Source organism: Calonectris borealis, chromosome 18, assembly GCF_964195595.1.
Source record: "Calonectris borealis chromosome 18, bCalBor7.hap1.2, whole genome shotgun sequence".
NCBI lineage: Eukaryota > Metazoa > Chordata > Aves > Procellariiformes > Procellariidae > Calonectris > Calonectris borealis.
In genome coordinates, this window is record NC_134329.1 from 6,301,426 (window position 1) to 6,326,539 (window position 25,114).

The following is a 25,114-nucleotide window of genomic DNA, read 5'->3' on the forward strand; positions in this document are numbered from 1 at the left end:
CAGCAGCAGCTCAGCACTTGGAGCAGACAGACTGTAAGTGCAGCCTCCCCACACACACCCCAGCTGGTTCAGCCAGCCCAAAGGCGTTGACAAAACGTTCCCGTTCTGAGCTGACCTTGCATACGTCCAGGCTTTGGCCCTACGGAAAAGAGGAGACCAGCTTTGCAGGTTGGCTGTAGAGGACGGAAAATTTTTAGCAATTTGGGGTGTCCCTTAACAACTCTTAAGTGCTGGTGGAGACACAGTTTGTCATGAGCCTTTCTGCTTCCTGCTTCCTTGCTTTTTTCCTCCCCACCCATTTCCCATTCACCTAAGCGAATACTGTCAAACCCGGGGGACCCAGCCCCGACTGTTCAGCCCTCCCTCCACCGTTCCCCCAGTGCCAGATAAGCTGCCGGGCCGAGCTGACTGCAGGCAGAGCCCGGGTGCAGGCAGAGCCCTGGCAGCGCTGCCCTGCCCTGTGGCAGAGTGCCACGTGGAGCTGCGTGGGACACATGTCACTGCTCCCAGCGCGGGGGAAGCCCTGCCTTGTTTCGCAGGTTTTGTCATCCAGTGCCTGCGTGCTGCAGGTAGCCAGCCTGCGCGTCCTCCCCCCGTCACGGCCTGAGCTGGGTTTTAGAAGTGAAATAAGGGCTGCTCTGCTCAGCCCCTCAGGTGTGTGTGCTTGCTCCAGAGCAACCTCATCCCCGGCTGCTGCAGGCCTAAGCTGCACCTTGTTTTCTGTCCTGGCACATGTTTGCCTCCTGTCTGCTCCTGCTGTTCCCCTGTGCTCCTCGAGCACACTCCCCACCCCAGCCCCCCCCCAGTCTGCTCCTGCAGGGCCCTGGCAGCTTTGCGTGTTGCAGGGTGAAAGGAGGGTGAGTTTATTCCTTCCTGCTCTTTCCCAGACCCCTCTCAGCCTCAGCCCGCACCTCCTGCCTGCTCTTGGCAGACAGCGCATCCTTCTGTCAGCAGTCACAGAGTCTGCTGGCTCCCTGCGCTGGGCTCTGGACTCTCCCATCCTTTCTCCCCTCTGTCTGCCTTCTGCTCCCTGCTGCCCGTTGGGCCCCTCCAGGCCCTGCTCCTCAGCTCTGCCGCTCGTCTCTTCTCTGCGGGACGAGCTGCCCCTCTCTTTCCTCTGCCTTTCTTGCAACACGACCTGCACCACCCATGCCGACCCCACACTGGGGGTGCAGGGACCCGATGCCTCTGCCCTGCGCTCTTCTGAGGGGCTGGCAGGGATGCTGCGAGGGTTAATCCTGCTGCCAGCCTCCTCTTGGGTTTGTGCTCCGCAGGTCCCTCCTCCGCCCTCTCAACTCCTCTCCTCTCTTTGGGCTGGGCGATTCACCCAGCCTGGGGGGCTCAGGGGAGATGTCATTCCTGCAAGTCAGGCGGGCAGGTCCTGGGGCTGGGATGGCTCAGCTGGGACCCCCTGGAGCGCTGCAGGCACGACCCCAGCCTGCAGGGAGCACCCCAAGCACCCACCCCGCAGCCCTGCCTCTGCAGCCCCCGCCTCGCCGGTGCCTACAGCCGTGGGGCGGCTGCGGGACGGAGGTGTGAGCCCAGCCCCGCTGCCAGCACCTGGGCACCAGGAAGGGTCACTGGGCTCGAGGCAGGGACAGCAAGGGTCTGGCAGGGGCCAAGAGGGCAGCAAGAGCAGGCACAGGAACCGTCCCATGGCAGAAGGGCTGGGAACAGCCCTGGGATGCGCTTGGCACGGCTCTGCCAGCGACAGCCTGGCAGGAGCCCTGTCTTCGTGGCAGCCTCCTGGCTCCAGTGGTTCCCTCTCCCTTTTCCCGAGATGTACTCCCGGGGCAGACACCGCCCAGTGTCCTCCCCTGGGCCGCTGCCAGGACGCGGCTGCAGCCAAAACCGCACTTGTGTTCTGCCAGGGCCAGGATTTCCCGGAGCGTTTAGGCTGGAGCTGGGACAGTGCTCCTGGAGGGGCCCTCCCTGTGCTCCCCGAGCCGAGGAGACCGGCACCATGCAGGCTCCTGGTCCCCGAGTCCCCACCAGACCAGCCTGTGCCCAGGCAACATGCGGGATCCTCTGAGCGTGGCTTTATCACCCAGCCCTGCGTCCCTCCCTCAGCATTTCTGCCTCTGGGTGCTGCTCTGCTGCCGCCAGCCCCGTGTGCCAGCGCAGCCCTGAGCCCCCCGCTCTTTGCTCTTTAGTCATATTCCACCCTGCTGCTCTTTCCTGGCTCTGCACTGAAGGGTGCCAGCGCCGGCCCCAGGGCTCTGTCACCACTGACACCAGTGGCTGTGGGCACCCCGCCTCCGGTTCCTGCCTCCCGGTGCTGAGTAAAGCCCTTAGCAGAGCCGGGGGGCTGGGGGCCGGCTGCTGCCCCAGCCCTCCATCCTCGGCACGGCTCCCCCCAAACCACTTTTGGCTCCTGCTGAGAAATAACCCCGTGGCGGGGGAAGGTGCAGGAATGTGGCCAGCAAACGGCCGCATGAAATCCTGCTGGGGAGCGCGAGCCCCCGCGCCAGGGCAGAGCATCCCTGGGGCTGGGCAGGGATGCTCTGCCTCGCCGCCCTGCAACGCAGCTGGAAAGGAGGCGAGGGGTCCCCGCTGCTGTCCCCGAGCTCAGGTGGGTGGGCGTGAGGGTCCCTTGGCTACGTGGCTGCCAGGGGATGAGCACGCTGCGTCCTCCCGCTCGCGCCCGCCGCAGGGGAGAGGCGGGTAATGCTGTGGCTGCTGCGCCCAGACAAAGCTTAATCCGCGGCACAAAGCACGAGGCCAGAGATTGGCTCCTGCTTTACGTCACCAAGGAGGAATCAAGATTTTTTTTTTTCCCTTCATTTTAATTCTCTTGCAATCTCTGTCCAAAAATAACCCAAGCTTCCTCCCCCGGGAATGCTCCGCATCAGAGCCTTGGCTCCTTCACCCCCCTGTGCATTAGCCTGACAGCTGCTCAACGAAGCTATTATCTTATGTCACATCACAACCTTTTTTAAAAGCGCATTTTCAGAGTGCACGATTATTTTATTTTTTCATGTGGGGAGGTGCAGGGAAGCACAGGAGGCCCCGGGCTTCCTGGTAGGGTGGCGGATGCCCAGAGAGAGGGCATTTCCCAGGGCGCTGGGTGGGCTGTGCATTCCCGTTCCTCCCCACCAGCCATTGCCACTGCCAGGGAAACCCGGCATTCTGTGGGTGTCGGGAAACAGGATTTGCCCTGGGATTTCCCAGCGCCCGCAGCACGTCGCCTGCCCTGGTCCCGCTCCTCGGAGAGGCGGTGACACCCGCCATCCCACCACTGCTCCCGGAGGCACCTGGGGGTGCCCCCGGGCAGGACCCTGCCCTGCACACTCCTGATGCTTTTTAACTCCCTGCTCCCCAGGGATGTGGCAGGGCCCGGCCGGCTCCCAGAGGGCTGCTCAGGGGGCAACCTCCTGTGGGTGGGGGGCAGGAGGCAGAGACGAGCCCCCGCCGGAGCAGCTCAGCCCAGAGAGGCTCCCAGGGAGCAGTGGGGGATTTTTCCAACCAACTCCAAGATCTTCCCCGAGCCGAGCCGTGCCCGTCTGCTGAGCATTGCAGCAGGGCAGGACGCAGCCGGTGCGGAGCTGTATGGGGGGCAGGCGAGGCAGCCCCCCCCACAGTCTCCCTGTGGTTTCGGGGAGCTGCCCTGCCCCAGCTGGCACGTGTCCCGTGGGAGCTGCCAGGTGATGGCCGTGGGTCATCGGGCAGCCTGTGCTGCAGGGCGAGCAGGGTGCGGGCAGGATGGGTCCCCAAAGGCCCCCTGCCCTGCGGGGCTGTGCTAGGGGGGCTCCCCCAAACCTTCTGCCCATCCTCCGTGACATGACCACCAGTCTCCAGTGGGGTCCCAGGGCCTCGGGGCAGGGCCCAGACCCCCACCCACCCCACGAGGCATCGCTGCAGCTGGACTGGCACAGGCGATGCTCAGGGAAGGGGTGAGGCTGGGTTTGGGAGGGTGCGGGAGGACCCTCCCAAAGGGTCTCATCCTGCAGAGGAGAGAGGTCTCCAGGGCCGCGCCAGCTCACCCTGTGTCCCGGCAGGGCTCGGCTGGCTCCATCCCATGGGAGCAGGGGGACACCATGGCGCTGCACCAGGGCAGGATCTGGCCCCTGGAAACTGCACTCAGAGCCAAGCCAGATGCATCAGGCCACCATCCTGCAGCAAGGTGTGCGACGTGCTCGTGCGACGTGCTCCTGCAGCGACGAGCTGAGCCTTGCTTGCACCGCTGCAGCCCCCGCGCCTGTGCAGCACGTCAGTCCTGCAGTCCAAGTCTCCAAGTCTGCAAACTTATTTCAGACATTTAAAAATACAGAACAGTTTGTACTGAGGTTATACTGAATGCTAGAGCTTCCCACGGAAGTACTTGATCATGTTCAAAAATATTTAATCCCAGCAATTTTCACATTGTTCTTATAAAAACAGACATGTATGAAGGGAAATGAAATGCTTAGTACATTTTTGGCACTTTTTTTTCTTTTTTTTTCTTTTTTTTTTTTAACTTTTACAAATTACAAACACACATTCATTGTTTTTAAAGGAAAAAAACTAAGTCTCAGCTGTACACTGCAGAGATGCACTAACCATCCTGAAACTAAACCAGCCTCCCGTGGTTACAATTGCTGTTCTACAAGGACAAAAGAAAGACACCAGCAGCCAAGGACATGTCGGCACCTTCGCTGCCTTCCCCAGGGCCTGGCTGTGGGACTGGCGGCGCGGGGGGCCCCAGGAGGAGACAGCCCTTTGGGGGTCTGTGTCCCCGCGGATGGGGAGCAGCCCCGCCGGTGTCCGGCTCTGGCAGGGGTGAAGGCAGCGAAGGAGCGTGGGGGATGCTGAGGCTCAAACTGGGCTTCGCCTGCGGAGGGACCAGGCCGATTTCTGCCTGTTCTGCTCCCCCCGGGCTGGTCTCCCGTGCCGGAGCCCGGCCACGCTGCCTGCCTGCCTTTCCTTCCCCCATAAACCTCCACCTTCATCCCCTGCCCCTCTCCATCTCCTGCCCAGCGGGGAGCCCCAGCAAGGTGCCAACCCCAGGGGCTCTGGGTGGGAGCTGCAGACCCGCGGGGGTCTGGGCGGGAGGCGTGGGGTGGGCTGCGCTGCCCCCGACTCTGCCCGGTGCCGTGCCGGTGCGGCTGCCCGCACGCCGGGGCAGGCAGCGGAGCCCCCTGCAGCGAAGGGGAGCCCTGCAGCCGGCGGGAGCGGTGGCAGGGAGCCCCGTCCGTCCTGCTTACCCTGAGATGCTACCGGGGGGCAAGGGTCCTGTTAGCGGGACGGGGGTGTTCCTGGCCAGGGTCACGGTGAGTGTTACTAATGAGGAACAACGGGTGTGAGCAAAGAGGCGCTGGCTGCTCCGCTCCCGGTGCCCGGGCAGTGGGCAGTGGGCTGCTGGGGGGCTGCTGATCAGTGCTTCTCCATAGAGCTGTGAGTCCTGGCTCGCTGCCTCGCCAGCATCCAAAGCAAAGCAGGAAAAGAAAGTGGCATGTACCTCGTGCGTGCCAGGCTGTCCCCTGCTCCCCGGCACGGCAAGCAGGGCTCCGCGCTGGCCGGCAGCTTTCCTGAGCTGCGCTCCGCTTCCTCGCAGCGAGGACGGTCCTGTGCCGCTGGCACACAAGCCCCGAGCCCCCGGCTGCAGCTCCCGCTTGGGGCGAGGGGAGCCGGGAGCTGCGGGATGGGGAGGGCTGGCAGCGCCGGTGGGACCCTGCGGCAAACCCTGCGCCTACCTCAGCTCCCAGCAATCAACTGCAGGCTCTTGCAATGGAGACATTTTTAATTTTTAACAACATCAGAACCGCAAAAATCCCCCTGCGTGGGTGTGGGCAGTGCCGGGGGATGCACTGCCATGGGGGGGACAGCGGGTGCCCCTGAGCCGCCCTGGCCTTGCCGGGACCTGGCTCTGCCCCGGCTCCCACTGCTGCCTGCGCCCGGGGCTCTGCAGCACACCTATCGCAGTTTAAATAGAATAAATACAGTGAAGAAAACAGTAAAATCTTCAATAAAGAGGCAAAAGGAAAGACAACAGCAGGTCCAGGGGTCCAACCAAACTCCACGTGGTCTCTGGATTAGTTACTGAGGAAGTTCTATGAGAGCACATTAAGTTCGCAGCCGGAGACTCTCTTACCACTGTCCTTATATTGAAACTTCGTATTCTCTTGTTTCCTGAAAAGAAGGAAAAGCCAGTTGAGGGCAGCAGCTGCGTTTCAGGATAATCTCCCCATTCTCGGGTGGCAAGAGAGGCCCCGGGTGTCGTTTTGCTCCCGGGGAAGCGATGCTGTCCCTGCCGGGACCCCGCAGCCCCCTCTGCCTCCTCCTGCCTGCCAGAGCCCACCTGGCCCCTCGGGCGCAACCGACGGGGATGGAGCCTCCCGCCCTGTTGCTCAGCGCTCCCGCATCAGGGTGACTGGACTCGTCCTATTGCTGCGCACCCGGCAAAACCCCTGCTTCCCCGCCAGGAGGGTCCCCAGGGAGGAACGGGCGCAGCAGGACTCACCCCTGTCTCGTAAATTGGGTTGTCGAACTCCGTTTCTACTGTGATCTGGCTGTAGGGGTGGGAGTACATGAGGGGCAGGCGGAGGCTGGAGTAGTACCGACACCTGCGGGGGAGGCACAAGAGTCACTGGGCTGCACGGCACGACCCCAGAACAAAGCACGACCAGCCCCGTCCTCCCACGTCCCCCCCAACCCGGCTCCCCGCCAGCGCCCCAGGGACCCTGGAGTGGGAGCTCGGTGCCCGGCTCCCCAGGACCGTGCCCGGGGTGTGTGGCCAGCGAGGGCACGGTGATGCTGAGCCAGCCCTGACCGTGTCCCCACGGGGCTCTGCCGCCGGCCCCCCAGCCCGACTGCACGCCCCACCTTGTGAGATAGATGTACGCTCCTCCCAGCAGCAAGGAGATGATCAGCACCGGGATGAATATGGCTAAGGCCATATTTCCCCCCTCAAGCGATGTCTCTGCAGCAGCTTCTGCTACTAAAAGGACAAGATCTGTTATGTCGGCATTTGCAAACACCTTGTGATCCCCTCTCTGCCTCCGCTTCTCCCCTCCCTCCTCCCGGGATCCACGCAGGCTCTGGCTGAGGGCTCATCCAGCAAATGCATGTCACTCACCTTCCAGAGCATGTTCAAAGCTGTCTTGATTCACTGGAAGAGAAAGGGAGAGTTACTGGTACATAACTGGGTTTGACTGGGTGCTGGCAGCTGTTGGCTGTGTGGGGAGCCCAGGCCCGGGGTCTCCCTGCCCCATTTGGCCCCAAGCCACGCTGCAAACTTTCAGTTTTTAATGAGCGCTCAGCCTGTGAGGGACTGAGTGGGCTGGGCAAGCAAGACACGGGCAGGACAGCTCTGCGTGGGGCAGCGGTACCCTCCAGAGCCCCGCTGCCCAAGAGACAAGGTCTCCACTTATTCTCATTAAGTAGTAATTAAGAATAGTTCATCCCCGCAGCTTAGTGGCAACGGGAGGGTCTTGTGTCCAAAAAGAGCACTAAACCAGACCTTCCTTAGACCAGCGCCTGGAGGGTTTCCTGGGGCTGAGCTCTCCCATCTCAGCGGGTGCCCAAGGAGGGCATCCCTGCTGAGCCTGGGCAAACCGCCACGGGAAGCAACAAGGCAAGAAAAGCAAGCGAGCGGCCAGGCCCGCCCCGCACACCCCACACCGCCAGCGTGCTGGCCAGAGGGTTTGCTCCCCCTCCCCGGGGCAGCAGACCTTGCTCAGCACAAATCCAGAGAAAAACCCAGGTCTCAGATGAGTTTAGCTCCCAGCTAGAGAGCTGCTGGGGGTCTGCAGCCAGATGAAGGTCCCTGGGCTGTCCCGGGTTGGGGACAGAGGTGTTGGCTGTCCCTGTGCCCCCCCAGCCACCCCCCGCCGTTACCTTTGCAGATGGGCAGGGGTCCGCTCCAGTGGGACGGCTGGCCCAGGATGCATTTGATGGTAACCTCCCCCATGAGTTCAAAGCCCTCATAGCACATGAAGGTCAGGGACTCTCCTGGCAAGTACAGGCGCTTATAAAGTATTTGGTAGCCGTTTTCCGGCAGTCCTGGATTATCGCAGGCCAGCGACTCCTCAGCTGAAAGGGAACACATCCCGGGGTGAGCCCCAGGGCTTGGGCTGCTGAGGGAGAGAAGGAGCCTGGGAGGCAGCGGGGAAGCACCCAAGATCCCACCCCATCCCGCTTTCAGGTAGCTCAAAGCTCTGCACCACCTGGTGCTGGGGGGAAGGTCTCGGCCGCAGGAAAGGGCTTCCGGGACCCCCCGAGCTGCGGGAGAGCAGGAGAAACTGCCCGAACTTACAGACGCAGTGCGGGAGCCGCGAGGTCCAGATGGGCGTCCCCGTCTCGCGGCTGTAGCAGGTCAGCAGCGAGCTGCCCTCCAGCACGAAGCCGGGGTTGCACGTGTACTGAATGGTGGTCCCCACCAGCAGCACCGGGTCGGAGATGAGGCGGGTCGAGTGCTCCACCTCCCCCGGGTCCGTGCAGTACATAACTGGGGAAAAGAGGACGTCTTAGTGGGGAGCCCCGGTACGGCAGTGGGGACCAGCAGCCGTTAGAAAGTGGTGTGGGTCACGGGGATGCGATGGGGACAGCAGCACATTGCTCGGGGCACTTACTCTTCTCACAGAAGGGGGGGTCACTGCTCCAGCTGAGGTCCCACTGGCAGGTGAGGGTGTCGCTCCCCACGATGTCGTAGCCCGGGTCGCACTGGTAGGTGATCTTGGCCCCTCTCACCAGCTCCGTGTGCGACGTGGTCTTCCAGCCGTTCTGGATCTCGGGCAGGTCGGAGCAGGAGTCGTTGCGGGACACCTCTGCAGCCAAGAGAGATGCTGGCTGTCACCCACCGAGCGAGACCCCGCGGCACAGCCCTCCTCGGAGCTGCTGCAGATGGACGGACACACAGCTCTTCACCGAGTGCCTGTCCCCCCGAGAGCTCTCCAGCCCCACGCACCACAAAGGGCACGGCCACAGCCGGCAGCCTGGTCCACGGGTGGCATCCCCTGGGCAGAGGGAAGGGACAGCGGGGCAGCAGTGGGTAACAGGGGCTCTTTGAAGCCTCCCCAGCCCTGACCCTAAAAGCAGGTGGAGGGCTGTGCTGATGAAAACAGGGCAGTGTCTTTGCCGGGGTCAAAAAGAGCAACCTGGGAACACCAGGCTCAGTTCTGGTTGCAGGCGCAGGAGAGGAGCGGTGCAGATGCCGCGGTCACGGCACAGCTGGTTTGCTCTGGTGAGGGGTTTCTGCCCTCTCTCCCCAGCCCCATGCCCACCGAGCGCTGTGCCCACGGCTGAGCCCGGCCGCTTGTGCTGCAGAGCACCGAGGAGGGGACCTGCAGCCTCACAGGTGATCTGCATTGCGGTTTGCTCTGTTTGTCATAACCAGAGCTGTCAGCAGTGGAAAGAAAACACACTTGGAAGAAGTCTGCCAGGGGAAGATAGGTGGGGGCAGAGGCAGGCAGCGAGACCGCAGGCAGCCGTGGGGAAGGAGTGCCCTTCCCAGTCCTTGTCCCTTCCTTGGGCATCAGCTGCCCCGGTCTGGCAGGCATGGCTGTGCTGAAGGACGATGCGAACAGACGTCTCCAGATGTAGTCTAAGCCTCTCTGCAGCAAGGAGCTGCGAGCTGGGAACATCCATCTCAGGAGCCCACATGGGGACGGGGCTTAGTGACCTCTCCTAGGAGGACACCTCACTGCAGTGCCATCAGCTTCATGCCTGACAGAGTGAGTGTGTGTGTGTGTGTGTGTGGATCCTGCATCCTTAATTCCAGCCATTTTTCTCTCTCTGTTCTGCTCCGCAGTTGCACTGGGCCAGGTGAGCGCTAACAGGGACCAAAAATGTTACTGCCCTCCTGCAGAGCCAGCCTGGAAAAGGGGAGAAACACAGGGACACCCCAGAACTGACTGACCCAGAGACCTCCAGTGGGGCTGGGGGTTTCTGCAGGAGCTCGGTGGGATGTGGAGAGGAGTGCTGGTGTCACAGCAATTCTCCCCGCTTCCAAACCTGGCACCTGGACAACCTGGTGCAGCTGCACGTCACGGGCCCCACCTGCGCCGTGCTGGCAGGGCAGGGCAAGGGATGCACCCAGCACTCCGCTCTCCCTACCTATGTAGTTCATGATGAATCCTTGCCCCTTCCCAAAGATGAGCCCGGCAGGGTCTGAGTGGAACTGGATGGTGAGATCAGGGCTGGAGGAGTAGAGCTTCTGGGGGCCGCTGCTGCCAACGTACTGCCCCAGGATGCGGGCGGTGAGCTCGTCCCCGTCATAAATGGTGAGGATGTCGCTGTTGGTGAGGTTCAGGCTAGAAAGGAGAGCTTGGTTAGAGAGCAGCTTGAGCAGGGAGCCCAGGCAGGACGTGACGGTGTCGGGCTAAAGGGGCAGTGAGGTGACCCCCTGCCCCAGCACTGCAGTGCGGCAAACCTGCCTTGTGGCCCGTCCCCATGCCCATCCCTGGCCCAACCCCATCCCTGTCCCCAGGCAGGCTGGGCAAGCGCTGTGGTGCTGGCCTGTCCCGAGTGGGTCAGCACTACTGGTTTTCAAACGGCAACCCCAAGACTCACCCCGGCTCCATCCTCCCCGCGGAGAGCTCTGGGCGGCTCCAAAGGCTGGGGAGGTGCCGGCGGCTCCCGGGGCAGGGCGGCCCGAAGCCGGGGTGACACCAGCTTCACCGGCCCCTGCCCCACGGGGTGGACAAGGCCGGGACCACCGCGGCGGCCCTCCGCGCTGCAGCTCTCGGGAGCCTACGGGGGAAACGGCCCCGGCGGGCGGGAGCGGCGCGGGGTCCCCGCGCTCGTCGCCGCGGCCAGCAGAGAGCAGTGGCGGCCCGCGGATGGCGCGGCCAGCGGGAGCTGCTCCGCCGGGGATGTCTGGGATCCTGCCGGGCAGGCAGCAAACCCTGCTCCAGAGCCCGGGCCGGCCCCGGCAGCAGCCTCCATCCACCCCGTTTGCAGCGGGGACGGGGCTGCCCCTTGAGCGGGGGGGGCGAGGGGTTCTCTCCTCGCTCCCAAGCAAAGGGCAGGCGGATGCTCATCCCCGGTGGGAAACATTGCTCCGCCGCCTCCCTTCCCGGCAGCCGGGGCTGCCAGCCCTGCTGCCAGGCTGTTTCTCTTGCCTCCGCAGCCCCTGCATCCCCCGCGCTGGCTGCCTGCTCGGGGAACCGATCGGATGCACCCCAAGGATGGGCACAGACATCGCCTTCCCCTGCTCGCTGCCCTGCCTCGTCCTGCGTGCCAGCGAGGGTCACCAAGTGCTGGGGAGCACAGCCAGCACCCAGCGCTCTGCCACCGGGCAGCGCAGGAGGGGCTGGGGCAGCAAGGGGTTGGGGCAGGAACACCACGTCCTCCCCTCCCCATGGATGCTCCCGGCCTCGCAGGAGGAGTCTCCATCAGGTTTGAGGCTGAAGCAACTTTCCCAGCGAAGCCTGGACTCCTGCACACGGGCAGGGCCCGGCCGGCTGCACGTGCACAATACCTGTGGGCCCAGGATGTGCTCGGTCACTGTGGGACCCCTGCCCTGCACGTCGGCCCTTCTAATTCAGCCTTGTTTGGAGACGCCTGAGCTGATCCCCAAACGTTTTATTAAGAATGTTCTTGGAAGGTGCCCAGCTAATCCCCATGGCAAGCTGACATTTGTAGTAAATCTCTGCTCTCTGTCAAACATGATTTTCTCAGTGACATTTATGTCTGATGACTTCAAATCGCTTGGCCTCCAATTCTGCTCAGCCCAAGCACCCACAAAGCTGGGAGAGGTGCACCAGGAGTTCTGACTTGTGATTTTGCAGAAAGCTTTAAAATCTTTATGACTCTAAGCCCCTGCTTGAAACATGCCCTCCTCTTGAAAACCCAGAAGAGCATTGAAGGAGATTCCCTTTGCATCGGCAGCATTATCATGCCAAGGGCTCCCAGCCTGGCATCGAATCCCGCATCCCTCTGACCCCTGGCACGTGCAGCAAGTGCTGTCCTGCCTGCCTGTGCCTGGATGGTGCAGCCGGGGCTTGCTGGGCAGCCCTGCTCTGCTCCCCGCAGCGTTCTGAGCCATGTCACTGAATGGCACAGGAGTGGGCTGGCAGTCAGGAGGGGAACTGAGGCATTTTGTGAAGACATGTTGGTCCCGCAAGAGAAAGAAGGCAGGGCACAGGAGGGAGGGCTGGGCAGAGCCTCCCCCTGCCCCTCGTCCTCCCTCTATCACATTCAGCCCAAAGCTGAGATTTCCAGCTCACGGGTGTCCCTAGGCTTTCCTAGCCCCGTATGAACCAGCTTGTGACGGTGCTGCGTGTCACTCTGAGCTGCACGTGGCGCGTGCTGCTGTGGCACTGCTTCCTGCGGCTTTGCTCCGGAGGAGTTCAGAAGCTGTCTCGGGAGCAATTAACTACTGCAAGGGATGGTGTATCAGCGCTTTGAACTCAGGGAGCAGCACTGGTACTGCCCTGGACCTCCCCCTGGGTGCCAAGTACATCTTAGGGGATTAGGAAAGCTCTGATGGGGAGAACAGGGAAATGGCGTGGGTCCCTGGGGCAGGGGAGAGCAGGGATACTGCAGCGAAGTGGTCTGAGCACTGGCGGGGCAGAGACATGCACCGAGGCCCTGGGCTACTCACAGCTGGATGTCCAGGAAGAGCCGCTTCTCCTCGCTGACGTGGACCCTCCAGATGCAGTCCTCCCCCTCCGCGTAGGGCTCCGGCCAGTTGGGGGACAGGATCACCCCGGCCACGGCAGTCAGCTCCCCCCCACACATGGCTGCAGGAGCGAGAGGCAGGCAGGGCTCAGCCAGGGTCCCAGGGGTGTTCGCGCCCGCCGCCCAGCATCGCCCCGCGGCGCGGGGACTGACCTCGGCACAGCGGCTCCGTGTCATTCCAGTACGGGTCCCGCATGTTGACGCACTCGATGACAGCGGGGCCCTGCTCCAGGGAGTGCCCGGGGTCGCACGTGAACTCCACGGTGGTGCCCAGGTTGTAGGTGGGGTCGGAGGTGGTGAAGTTCCCGTTCTGGATGTAGGGCTCGTAGCAGTGGCCCCGCTCGAAGGCTGGAAGAGAAACCCCCCGTTAGCCGTAGGGGCACGGAGCTGGCTGGGGGGAGCGCTGCCTCCCCCTGCTCCTCATACCCCCAGCTCTGGGGGTTTGCTAGATGAGCTGGCAGAGCTGGGCTCTGTCACCATCCGCAGCTAGAAACCCATCCCTCCATCCCCGCCGTGCACGGATGGCCTCTTCCACGGTGTATTTTACAGGCAATTAGGATTAACAACAGTTTATCTGTCCTGAGCCATGCAGGCTTAACCAAACCTCACTTCCATTGTGTATCAGCATCAGTAACGCACTCGCTGTGTTGCCAGTTGCTGTATTTGCTGAGCAATCTACCCTGGGATTACTCCGCGTTATTCAGCTTGCTCAGAGGCGTGGGGCTCCCGCGGGACTGATCCTGGCAGCAGGATGCACTTAAATGACAACAGGAGCAAACCTGTGTGAGCTGCCCGGGGCTTGCCCAGTGCCCCGTCCCCGAAGGAGCCGCTGGCGGGTCCAGAGGAAGGCAGCCCGGTGTGAGCAAGCGCTGCAGCGAGGGCAGGAGCCAGGGCTGCCCCCGTCCCTGCGGCTGGTGTGGGCTCGGTACCCAGCACTACGGGGACTGAGGGAAGGGGACAGACTGGGCCTTTGGTGGTGACGGTCACCGCAGGCTGTGTGATTCCCATGGCACCAATGGCCTTTTCAGCCTGGGTTTGGAGGGGCCCCATCCTGGACACGGCACCCACTGCCCCAGGGCTGCCCGGCGGCAGGCACAGGAGATGTGTCCCGTGGACACTCAGCTCACCAACGAACCTTTCTGTTGGAGTATATGCGATTTCACTATTTCTTTTCCTATTCCTTGCTAGGAAAATGTATTCCCCAAAGCTATTCCAGCACCAGTCGAGGTTTGGGTTGCCCTGTGTGCCTACAGCGACACGGGGACAGTGGCATGGTGGAGCACCGGGTCTGCCGGTGCCGGGGGCAGCCGAGACCCTTCCTCCAGCCGTATCTCTGTTAATTGCCTGAACGTCCAGAGGCCCGAGAGCATTGCCTGAGGCCGGTCTGCTGCTCTCAGGGGTACCGAAATGAGAGCACATCACCTTCGAAGCGTATGTTGAAAGCCGTGGCAGCCGCAGGCTCCTCCGCGAGGAAGTCGATCCTGATGGAGGAGCCGTCGCTGATCACCCCTTCGAAGGGCACGCTGTCGGCACGCAGCGAGTCATAGAGGACGGCGGACTGGTTGGTGTCCCCGCTGTACACCACCATCCTGCACAGGAGGACACGGTACATTACAAGGCAGAATTGTCCCCGTGCCCCCCCAGAGCATCACCCGGCCCCCCTCCTCGCCAGCGCCTGCTCTCCAGTGCTCCCAGAATATGGCATTTTAAAGAAATAGTGCAAACAAAAATTCACCAACCAGATAAGTCTCTTTTACTGTGTCATAAACAGAGGCTTTATTCTTTGATTTTACTACAAGCCATAAACCTGCTTTACTGCCTGTTACCAGACTGAATGTTAATGCTGCTTAAACACAAGCATCAGCACCATAAGCGTGTGCTTTTTGTTACGGATGCTGATGGCGTGGGACTTGCAGCTTCTTGTGCTGTGGTGCTGAGCAGCGCTGGGCACTGGGTATTCGGGGGGAGGAGAGGACGGGTGTGATACAGCACACTGCATCACCCTGCAGCTAGCGCAGGGCCTCGGGACAGCAGGGGCTGGTGCTCTGCGCCTGCCTCTTGCAGCTCTTTTTGCACCACGACCTGTCTTGCCTCCTGAGTGCTTGAACACCTGAATCAGGAACCTCCTCTTCTGCACCAGGACCCTTCTCTGCCCCCGTCCCCACTGTCCTCTGCTGGCAGCCTCCTCCATGCTGCGCCCTGAGCTCGGGTCGGTGCTGCCTCCCAGGACACCCACAGCCCGGGCATCGGGAGGGCAGGAGGTGTGAGGTGGAGGGGCTGAGACCAGCTCGGAGCTTCCAAGGCTTGGGATATTCAGCGCCCAGCAAAGCTCCCCGCTCCTCACCCTGGGCAGAGCAAAGCTCTCCGCAGTCCTGAGGGTGCAGGGAAACGGGCTCAGCGCCGACCTCGCCGCCGGCCAGCAGCACCCGGGCGCACGAGCGGCTCCCAGAGCCTCACCTGTCCTTCTCGGTCAGCAGGAGCTTCTCGAAGTGCAGGTGCAGCTTCTGGCCCGGGGGGGCCCCGATCGCCCACACGCAGTACATGCTGCTCGACTGGTTCCCCGTGTAGCTGGGCGAGAGGACGCGGCCGATGGTGGCATTGTGGACTGTCCCGCCGCAGGGCGCTGCCGACAGAGAGCACAGCCCCGCTGAGACGGGCAAGGAGACAGGGCCAGGCAAAGGGTACGGGCAGGCATTTGCACCCGGGGCTTCTGCACAGCAAAGGGGATGAACCCCTCCACTGATGCCTGCCCAGCTCTTCTCAGCAGTCTTTCGTGCATGAACCTCTCGACTGGCTTGGCTTTGCTTTGTTTTATGTATACACATAGATGCTCACACATACACATAAAATCTATAATTTCCTTTCCCTTATCTGCCTAATTAGGAAGCGGAATCTGCTGCCGCTGACGTGAAAACCCGCAGTACCTTGGGCTGCACTGTGCGCAGAGCTGGGCATTGGTTTCCCTCTCTCTCAGGACCGCATTCAACTCACGGTACAAGGAAAGCAACTCTAATTTTTTTTCTGTGGGGATCCCAGTTTTTCTTAGCACTGAGGCTAACTAACGTGGAATGTACCTGAGCAGATTGGCTCTGGGTTGCTCCAGTGCGGCCTCGATGCGTTGATGCACGTAAGCACCCTGGGACCCTGCAGCTCGTAGCCCAAGTGACAGTGAAAATGAGCAATTCCACCCGAGTGCAAATCCATCACGGTGACGTCTCCGAAGTCAGGTCTCCGTGGAAAGTTGCAGCTCAGCATAAACACTGGAACAAGCACACACATTGCGGAGCTCAGGGCTTGTCTGCTCCGAGCCACCCCGCAGTTGTGGGGGGAGCGCTGGGGACATGCTGGATGTGCCCACGGTGCCACGAACAGACCTCGCTGCCGGCTGCCAGCTGCAGAGCACCGACAAACCACCACGCTGCTGCTTCCCCACCTGTTACTGCTTTTGCCCAGACCCAGTTTCTATTTTAAAAAGAATTTGCTTGAACTCATCTATTTTTTATAGCTCTTCAAGGAAAAAAATAGACTTGCAGTCTGAATCTGTGCAGGAAGAGCTGCTGCACGGGGACAGAAACGGGGCAAGGCGGGTGCGAGGAGCACAGCCAGCGCCGGGCTCCGGGATATCGGTGCACATTGAACCCTCTGCCCGGGGCACGACCCAGGCTGCTGCTCCACCCGCCCCAGCCGATGCTCTGAGCACGGGCACGCAGCGAAACAGGAGCCCGGCTGGTCTGCGGGGGCAGAGCCCACATCCATCCACCCCTGCAGCCCAGTGGGGCTGAGCCCCATGGTACTGACGCCCTGACCCACCCCTCCTCGCACCCACGTCGGGGATGCACCCACCTTGGTAGTGGAGCTGGAAGGTCCCCACCACCTCGTCCTGGAAGGTGCGGAAGTAGACGGAGATGGTGTTGGTGGGGCTGCGGATCACCTGGCCCTCCACCAGCAGGGTCTGGTTGGCCAGGACCACCAATGCATCGCCGTCCACCCCGCGGATGGAGAGCACCTCCCCATCAGACAGGTTCACGCTCTTCACCTGGGTGGGAGCAGAGATCCGTGAGCTGCAGGGGCGAAGGCGGGGGTCCCAACGGGGTGCTGGGCGAGCGGTCACGTTCCAGCCCCAAACACATGCAGTACCCGCAGCCACAGAGCATTGCACCGCTGCAGCCTTCCCTCTGCACTGCTCTGCGCGCTGGCAGCTCACTGGGGACAGGACCTGCTTCTTCAGCTGCAACGGAGCAGTCTGCGCCCTGCATGAGCCTAAGGGACCCCCACGACCGCTGACCCCTTCTCTCTCCCCTGGGACAGCGGGCACAGGCAGCTTGAGACGCATTTCAAAGCTGGATGCTCCCGTGCAGCACAAGTTGACCCACGCCTAGTTCCCTGCTGAAACTGGGGATTTAGGCAGGCGGGTAGAGGTGGTGAGGGTTAGGCAGGAGGAAGATGGAGGGGTCCCACGAGTCGCTGGTCAGGGGAGTTGTAGGACCCCAATTCCACCTGCATCAGCCCTGGGAGCAGACCTGCATCTCGGGGCACCATGGCACAGAGCATGGCCGTGGCTGGGCTGTTCAGCACAGGTCTGCAACCAAGCCAGGGTACTGTTGTAGGGCTCGGTGCTCACCATCCACCCCGTGCACCAAGCATCCTCCCCGGGATCCCTCATCCACACCAGGGAGTGGATGGGGAGTCACGCTGCAAATGTGTCTAATGAGCAGTCCCAAAAGACTTTAATTATTATTTGGAAATAGCTGAAAATTAACCTCACATTTGCATTTCATGTCCATTTAACTTAATAAATGGGCTCATATTTCAGCAGAAAGATGCTCATCAGATCACTTGTTTCCTTAAGTGTGCGAGGACCAGGGCTCTATATTTAGCACACACCACAGCCTTAGCCCGTAATTGTGAGCGCTCCCGACGATGTTGTGACTAGAAGGATTTGTTGCTGTTGTCACAACCGTGCCCGTCTCCCCCACCCGGCACACAAGGCGGGGATGTGCCCGGCCCCGAGGGCCACGGGTACTGCAGGGGGGAGCCGGGCTGAGCCACCTGCAGCACTTGGCATCCTCTGACCTTCTGCGGGAAGAAGCGAGATTTCCTCGGGAGAAACGACCCCAACCCCAGCGGGTAACTCCCTGCCTGCCCCAAAGGTGCCTGGACGATGCCTGGAAAAGCCCAGTCCTTGCTGCGGGGCTGGACTGAGCAGCCCCCAGGCTGGGTCAGAGCGTGCCAGGGTTCACCCCAGCCCACACTTTTAACGCAGGAGGAGCTGATTTTGCCTTATTTTACGGCAGGGTGCTGGGTCACTGCGGAGAGTCTCTGGTCCTCACTGCAGGGAAAAGCAGTCCTCAGTCCTCATGGGTGCCACGCAGCGTGTCGGAAACACGGGGCAAGTGTGTGCCCTGGACCCTGACCTGCCCCGGGTCGTTTCTTCTTCTCCAGGTTTTGTCCTGAAAACGTGCCTCCCCGGCACAGTGTACACATCCATTGCGTGTGGTGGGCTGGCTCAGATCTAATTATTAATAAATGGAATGAATTAAATGTTATTGGGGAAGAATTATTTGGAGCACGGGATCTGGGGATGCTAAGTGGGCTACACACAATGCTAACGACTTCCCCCCAGCTCCCACTGGGGCAGAGCTTTTCTTCCCAAGCCGGGTCTGAATCACTGCAAAGACATTTCCAGGGTGTTTCTAACACATTTTTTTCTGAAATCACTCAAAGACAAACCTGTTCCCCAGCTAGCTTCCTCCAGCGATGACTAGCATCAACACGCTATCGAGCGCCGAATCACTCCGGCAAATTAGAAGGAGAAATGTTCCGGAGTGCCATCCGAGCAGCTGATTGCAGCCGAGCTGCTCTGCTGTCCCTCCCCAGCTCTGCCGCTGGTTTCAGAGGAGCAGCTCGAGCAGGCAGAGCTCTGCCGGAGAGAGGGAGCTGATGAACACTGCGGCATCTCCCCGGCCCTTCGCAGGGTGCCGTGGGGTGGGAGCACCGCTTGGCTCCGCCGTCAGCCTCCCCCTCCTTAAACCCAGGCTCAGAGGAGCCCGGAGCAGGGGTGCCATTGCGAAGGGCCCGCAGTTCCCCGTGCCAGGGCAGGTAGGCAGGCATCCTCAGAGGACCCCGTCCGCTCTGGAGTAGCCGGCGGGTACAGACGGATGCAGTGGCCTCGTGCCAGGGACCGTCAGCCGCTGCGAGAGGGACCATATGTGCGAGTTCCTGCCAGGGGCTGGGGAGGACAAGTTCTTACTTTAATCAAAGACTGCACCAATGTCAGCTCCTAAAGTCTGTTGGGAAGACAGGAGGGATCCTTGATTCAGACTGCCAGCCTTGCTCACCCACTAGAAAATCTCTTTAGGGAAATTCTATTTCCTGCCAAGAAGATTCAAGAATTTTAAAAATAAACATAATTTAACTAAGTATTCGGAGAGCTGGCTGCTCTGCACTCCCAGGGCTGCGATGGCACGACTCGGCTGGCGCGGGGGCAGGCGGGCTGAGGCACAGCTCTCTCCGGGATGCTGCAAGGGACGTGGGGGGCTGCCGGCAGCGAGCAGAGCGGGGACCCTGAGCTATCACACGGCGCTGGGCAGCCCCCAGCACCAGGCAGGTTTGCTGGCAGCCCTTCCTGACACCGCACCTGATGTTCAGGCTTTGTGCCCGCTCCTCACTGAAGGGAGATTTCCCCCTCAGCGAGCAAGGATCTGACTCTAAAGGGTGCAAGGGAAGGAAGCAGAGGGTCCTCGTGGCCTCCTGAATGGCTCCAGTGCCCGCGGGAGCAGCCCCAGGGCTCTGCACTCCCGGCCTCTTTTGGGGCAGGGCTGCAATGCCGCAGTCATTCCTGCTGCTGCCGGGCTCTCCCACGGTCCCTGCATTCAGAGGTGACCCCCCATACGGGGTCAGCACCTTCCTGTCCCAGGGGCTTCTCTTATCCCCTGCAGACGCTTTAAAGAAGATTCACAGAGGTAAACTCTGCGCTTCAACTTCGGGTGCTCTGCCCTCCCTGTGCCGCACGCTGAATCCCGGGGGAGACCTTCCCCTGCGCTCTCCAGGACACGCTTCCTCGTGTCCAGCCTCCAGCAGGACCCACTGAGACCGCACACCACTCGTGACAGGGGAGCACACCAGCCCAGGCTCCACGCAGAGCCCACCCAGCCCAGCTCCCCAGGCCACCCCACCGCCGAGCCACGCAGCGCCTGCCCAGCTCCGCTCCCCAGCCCAGCCTGGCTTCTCCCAAACCAGCATCCCTGAGCAGCTCTGGCCGCCAGAGCTCAGCCCCAGCAAACCCAGCTGAAAAAAAGGAATCGCCCGTGAGTCACTTCTGCATCGCACCATCCTGGCAGGAGCTCAGCCCCACTCCTCCTCACCCAGCAAGGCCTCCCCTGCCCATCTCCATTACAGGAGCTGTGAATTAAATCCAAATCACTTAAATGTTAACCAATTATCCACATCACGGAGAGGCAGCTGAGGAAGTTGCACTGGGTTACTCCAGCACCTGCCTGATGTAATTAGCCTCGGAGCCACTGAAGCTCACAGCGCTGGTACATGTGAAATAATTAGAAAGCAATGGAAGAGCGCCTGTCAGCACCAGGCAAAACAAGGGGGAGCAGTGGGGAGGTAATGGCCATCCCGCCTGGCTCTGGCGCGGGCATTGCCCCAGCCAGGGTGGCACACTGGGGATGAGCAGTGGTACCCGTCGTCCATCAGCTGCTCCAGCTAGCGCGTCCCTTACTCCACTTCCAAACCTGAGAGCTGCCACTACATCTGCGGTCACCAGTCCTCCCCCTGCCACCTCCAGTCCCAGCCCTTCTGGTAGGAAATAATACAGAATTAGGACTGCCACCTTCCAGCATGCCTGTGCTAATTACTCCCCAAAGTGCAAGCTGCAGAGAGGCACAGAACAAGGCCATTGGTATTGGTTTACAGGTAGGGAAACTGAGGCACGGTGCTGGGGTGGTCCCCTGTGCTCTCCCTGTGCATTGCCATGGGTCCTGGCACCTGGGAGGGGAGGCAAGGGCTAGGGATAACCTAAACCCCACGATTACTGGCCCTTCCGCTGTGCTGTGGCCATTTCCCCAGCCCCAGGGCAAAGGGCTGGGATGCTGCCGGGGGCTGGATGTCAGCCCACTGCACCCTCCCTGCCAGCAGCTGCTTGTGCAGGGTCGCCTCCAGGTTCAGCTCCCTCAGGTGCTGGCCTTTCGTGCCGGTCTTGCAGGCTTGTTGGGAGCAGCCAGGCATGGGTCTTTATGGCAAAGCCTGTTTGTGACGGTGGGGAAACATCCCAGCCGTGGGACCAGCGCTTTCTGCACCAGCCCCACGGTCACGGATGATGTCCAGGGTAGACTTGTCGTTTTAAAATCAGGTTTCCATGCAAACACGGCCAATGTTTCTGCACCGCACTGTCTGTCTCTTCCATGGGCTCATCAGCATGTATCGTGTGTGACATCCCCTGCGCGAACTAAAGAGAGGGGATAAATCTGTTGTCTTGCTTGCCATGAATGCTATTTCTAGCTTCCTCGGCACATAAATCATGTCGCTGCTGCTGCCTAAGTGGTTAAAAAGCCTTCTGCAGACCTTGCTGCCTGCAGCGGCAGGTCAGGCACTCACTGGCGCTGCCACACTGGACCACATCAGTCCTCGCCCATGGGCACCTGCGGAGGGGCCCTGCAGCGGCTGGGGTGGCAGGGCAGGGACTGGCAGCCCCTTCCCTCCTCCCGAATCTCTGCTGAGCTGCTGCCCACCCTGGGCAGGGCACGGGCAGGATTTTTGCTGCACTCAGCTGCAGGCAGCAGCTCCGGGGCACTCAGCACCGCTGCCTGCAGCCCCAGGGCCCATCCTCCTCCAGCTCCCACTGGTGCCCATCCATCCGGGGCGGCTCAGCCCTGCCCGGCCGCCCATGGGCACCTCAGGGGCTGTTGCCGGACGGGCTGCATGGTGCGTGCTCAGCCAGCTACAGATGAGGCTGTGCTCAGCCAGCGTGGACCTGCTGTTGTGATTTAATTTGTCTGAAAAGCTCAGAAGCATCAGCAAAGCGAAATGCAAAGCTCGGGGGGTGGAGAGGCTAATTTTATGCTCCATTAAAATCTCAGCTTACAATGGAGTGAGGTCAGGAGTGGTGTCACCTGATGGATTATGGATGGAGGCAAATTTACAGCGGAGCAGCCTGTCTTTAGCACCCTGCGGATTTGGGGAGACAGAGTTACTGCCATGGAACACATCCCAGTGCTCGCCCCTGCACCGCTGCCGCTGCTGCCCAGCTCTGCCGGCTCCCAGGGCAACCTCCCCACCGGGGCTCGCTTCCACAGCGGCAGCCGTGCCACGGAGGTCAGCCCCTCGTGCCCGCCGGAGGGACGGCAGGAACAAGCTCACTGGAACTACTCCTCTTTTAATGCACATTCTTAATTACACAGATTAAAAGTTAATGGTTTTTAATTGGATGCAAATGGTGACACAGGGAAAATGCAAGAACAAGAAAGGATTGCACACCAGAGCATGGAGGCCACGGACTGATGGTGTTTGAAACATGTCAAGGCGCCTGCCCTGCTCCCAGCCTCGCCGGGCTGTGGGACACGGCGTTTTGGGGAGAGCTGACCAAGCACATCTGCCTGGGCCAGACCCCCGCTCTGACGGGTTTGCCCAGCACTGGCACAGCGTGCCTGCTGCTCCGTGCTCCCGCGCGTGCCAGCGCACAGCATTTACAGACACCTTCCTGCAGAAACCGAGCCCTGGCTCTCTGCTGCAGCATGCATATTTGCTGCTGCTGGGGTTCGCTGCAAAACACCTGCTTGTCCATGTGGTTTTTACCATGCAATTGTCAGGGATGTGGCCCTGCTTAGGTGTAGGAGCCATTTGTCAAAACCCCTCCAAAGCAAGTGCTCGCTGGAGAGGGGACTTGTGCTGCCCACCCAGATGCCTCGGGGCTGCCTGCACACCTCGGGGCTGCCCGCACACCTCCCAGCAGGCAGGGCAGCGAGGGCAGAGGGCTGGTGTCCGCGCTGGAGACAGCGCTGCGGCTTCGCCCCTTCCCATGAAGGCTGAGTCCTTTTTTTGCAAATTGCCTGCCAGTCTCTCATTGCTAAATTAATTGCATGGCATTTTAATGCTTTGATCATTGCTGACGTTCAGGATGTACCAGTTCCCTTGTACAGTTCATTTATTACATGGCCTAAGAAAAATCTAGTTTTTTCCCTGGGAAGGGTATTTTTTAGCAAGCGCAGGTGCCCAGGGCAGCCGTGCCCAAGGCCATGGGTGCTTTGCATCCTTTGCTGCTGTGGCATGGCTGGGCCATGGCGATCCCCCCACCGACGCGCTTCTCACCTGGAGCTCGACGCCGTAGCCCGTGTAGACGGTGACGTTGTAGGTGCACTCCAGGTAGCTGTGCAGGGGCAGCGGGGGGTAGTCCGTGGAGTCGATGTAGCCCTCAGGGTCATGGAAGCTCATGCTGCAGAGGACTGGGGGGATTGCACGTCAGCGATTGCCCCGGGGGAACAGCTCACCCGGCAGCTCCCTCCCGCGCCCGGGTGCTCCCGCTGCCCTAAAACCCAGCACCCAGGTCCCTGCTCCAGCGGCCGACCCCGCTGAAGTGCAGAAGGTTTTAGGCAGCCCCACAAACCCAGAGCTGTTCCCCATCAGCTGCCGTAACCCCATTCCCGTGCTCCCCGGCCCCGTGCGGGCAGTGCGGCTTACCCGGGGCGTGCTCCGTGGTTATGACGGTGGTGGTGATGATGGTGGACGTGGTGGTTTCTTGGCTCTCTTCCGACGCAGAGACGTGCACCTCGCTCGGCGTGCCGTTTGTCTGGTTGATAGCGATGCTGGTGGGATCTGCGGTCGGAGCCTCACCGGCATCGCCCGCGCCGTCGGGGAAGGACCGAGGGACCGCCGGCGGCAGGGTGGATGGGGAGATCTGCAGCATGGGGTGGCTGGTGGTGGCCTGGCCCCCCCAGGGCAGCTCGGGGGGGCTCTGCTCCGCATCCCCTGCCCCGGCTGCTGCCTCTGCCATTGCGCGCGGCTCTTGGGAGGCAGCAGGGAGCCCGGAGCCCAGCGGGCTGACTGGGGTGGCAGCCCTGGGGGGCCCTGGCAGGGTGGGATTGGGCCGCGGGTGCTTCCTTGCCAAATTTCCTTGCTTTAGAGGAGGTGGCTTTTTCTTAACAGGGAAAGTTTGTTTTGCATCAGCGTCGGGGACAGCGGTGGGTGTTGGCAGGACGCGGCTCTGCACCAGCAGCGTCGTCTCCTGCACTGCTGGATCGGTGCCGTCCTCCGCAGCCGGCAGCAGGTTGAGTGCAGTGGCGTGCCCGAGCTCCCCGGCTCTGCCGGCCGAACCCATGGCGTGCCCGAGCTCCCCGGCTCCGCCGGCCGAACCCATGGCGTGCCCGAGCTCCCCGGCTCCGCCGGCCGAACCCACGGCGTGCCCGAGCTCCCCGGCTCCGCCGGCCGAACCCATGGCATGCCCAAGCTCCCCGGCTCCGCCGGCCGAACCCACGACGTGCCCAAGCTCCCCGGCTCCACCGGCCGTCTTGTCCATCAGCTCATCCACAGCGAGCGGGTCCGGGCTGGCAGGGACCAACGCTGCCCCTGATCCACTGTCTGCAAAAAAATGGGGAAAAGTGGGACTTGGGCAATTCTGGGCATGAAATTATAGCTGTGCCAGCAGCACAAAATCAGCCCCCCGGGGAGCTGCAGCTAATTGAAGGCCTGCCGCTCTCCCAAACGGGCTCATTATGGGAACGCAATAATGAGCCTGCACTGACTCCCTGAAAGTTGAGTTTCTGCTGAAACTCGGTGGCCTTATCTCACATTTCAGAGCTGCTATTCGGTCTCTTTATCTAGAGGTCACTTTTTCAGGGAGGTTCACTCGCTCCTGCTGAGTTTGTTGCTCTGGCTCGGTCTCTGTGAAAAGCCTTTATTTTTGCAATTGTCATCAGCGACTATGGCTATTTCAAAGCGCCTGATTAGGCTGCAGCTCTTTCCCATTGTCTTCCCCATGCTGCTGCCTGGCGGGGAACAGACGCCGATTAACCAGCTTCCTCCGGCCTCCCGTGGCAAACCACCACCCGCTTCTGCAAAGTCTCTCCTTAGGCAGCCACTAACCTTTTGTGTTGGGCAAAGCAATGCACGGGAAAGAAAGAGTAATCAAAGCCGCACCGCCACCGCTTCGGTTAGGGAGTTTAATTGCATGAAACACAGATTTATTCACCACCAGTGGGTCTGATTGGGCTGCGGTCCACAGTGTAAAATAAGCTGTAAGCACGCCACGGCTCTGCAAAACGCTGCAGAAAGCTCCGAGAGGCAGGGAGTCAACATTTTCCATGGAAACAGCAGTTGCCAGGGAAGGTGCTTAACGCGCGGTACTTAAAGACCGTAATTCCAGCCCCCTCAGCTCCCCTGGGAGGGTTTGGAGCCCGAGTCCCTGAAATGTGGGGTCCCTGCCCCTGGCGTGGGCAGGCGCCTGGCCGGGCATGGGGCGTCTGTGAGCCCCCGGGCCCGTGTTCCCCTCCGTGACTGCAAACGAAGGCACCGA

At 61.3% G+C, this 25,114-nt stretch overlaps 1 protein-coding gene across 1 annotated transcript; it reads right to left on the minus strand.

Annotated features, from left to right (window-relative positions):
* Positions 1-4,319: 4,319 nt before the first annotated feature.
* On the minus strand, positions 4,320-24,174 carry SEZ6L (seizure related 6 homolog like). Its single transcript, XM_075167096.1, has 16 exons — positions 23,284-24,174; positions 22,915-23,048; positions 16,444-16,636; positions 15,675-15,860; positions 15,058-15,223; positions 14,023-14,189; positions 12,754-12,948; positions 12,524-12,662; positions 10,033-10,229; positions 8,550-8,744; positions 8,234-8,425; positions 7,816-8,010; positions 7,055-7,087; positions 6,802-6,916; positions 6,440-6,542; positions 4,320-6,108 (listed from the first exon to the last, which is right to left on the minus strand). The coding sequence occupies exons 1-16, from the start codon at positions 24,116-24,118 to the stop codon at positions 6,079-6,081; spliced, it is 3,075 nt and encodes a 1,024-aa protein (XP_075023197.1). The 5' UTR covers positions 24,119-24,174; the 3' UTR covers positions 4,320-6,078.
* Between the last annotated feature and the right edge of the window lie 940 nt (positions 24,175-25,114).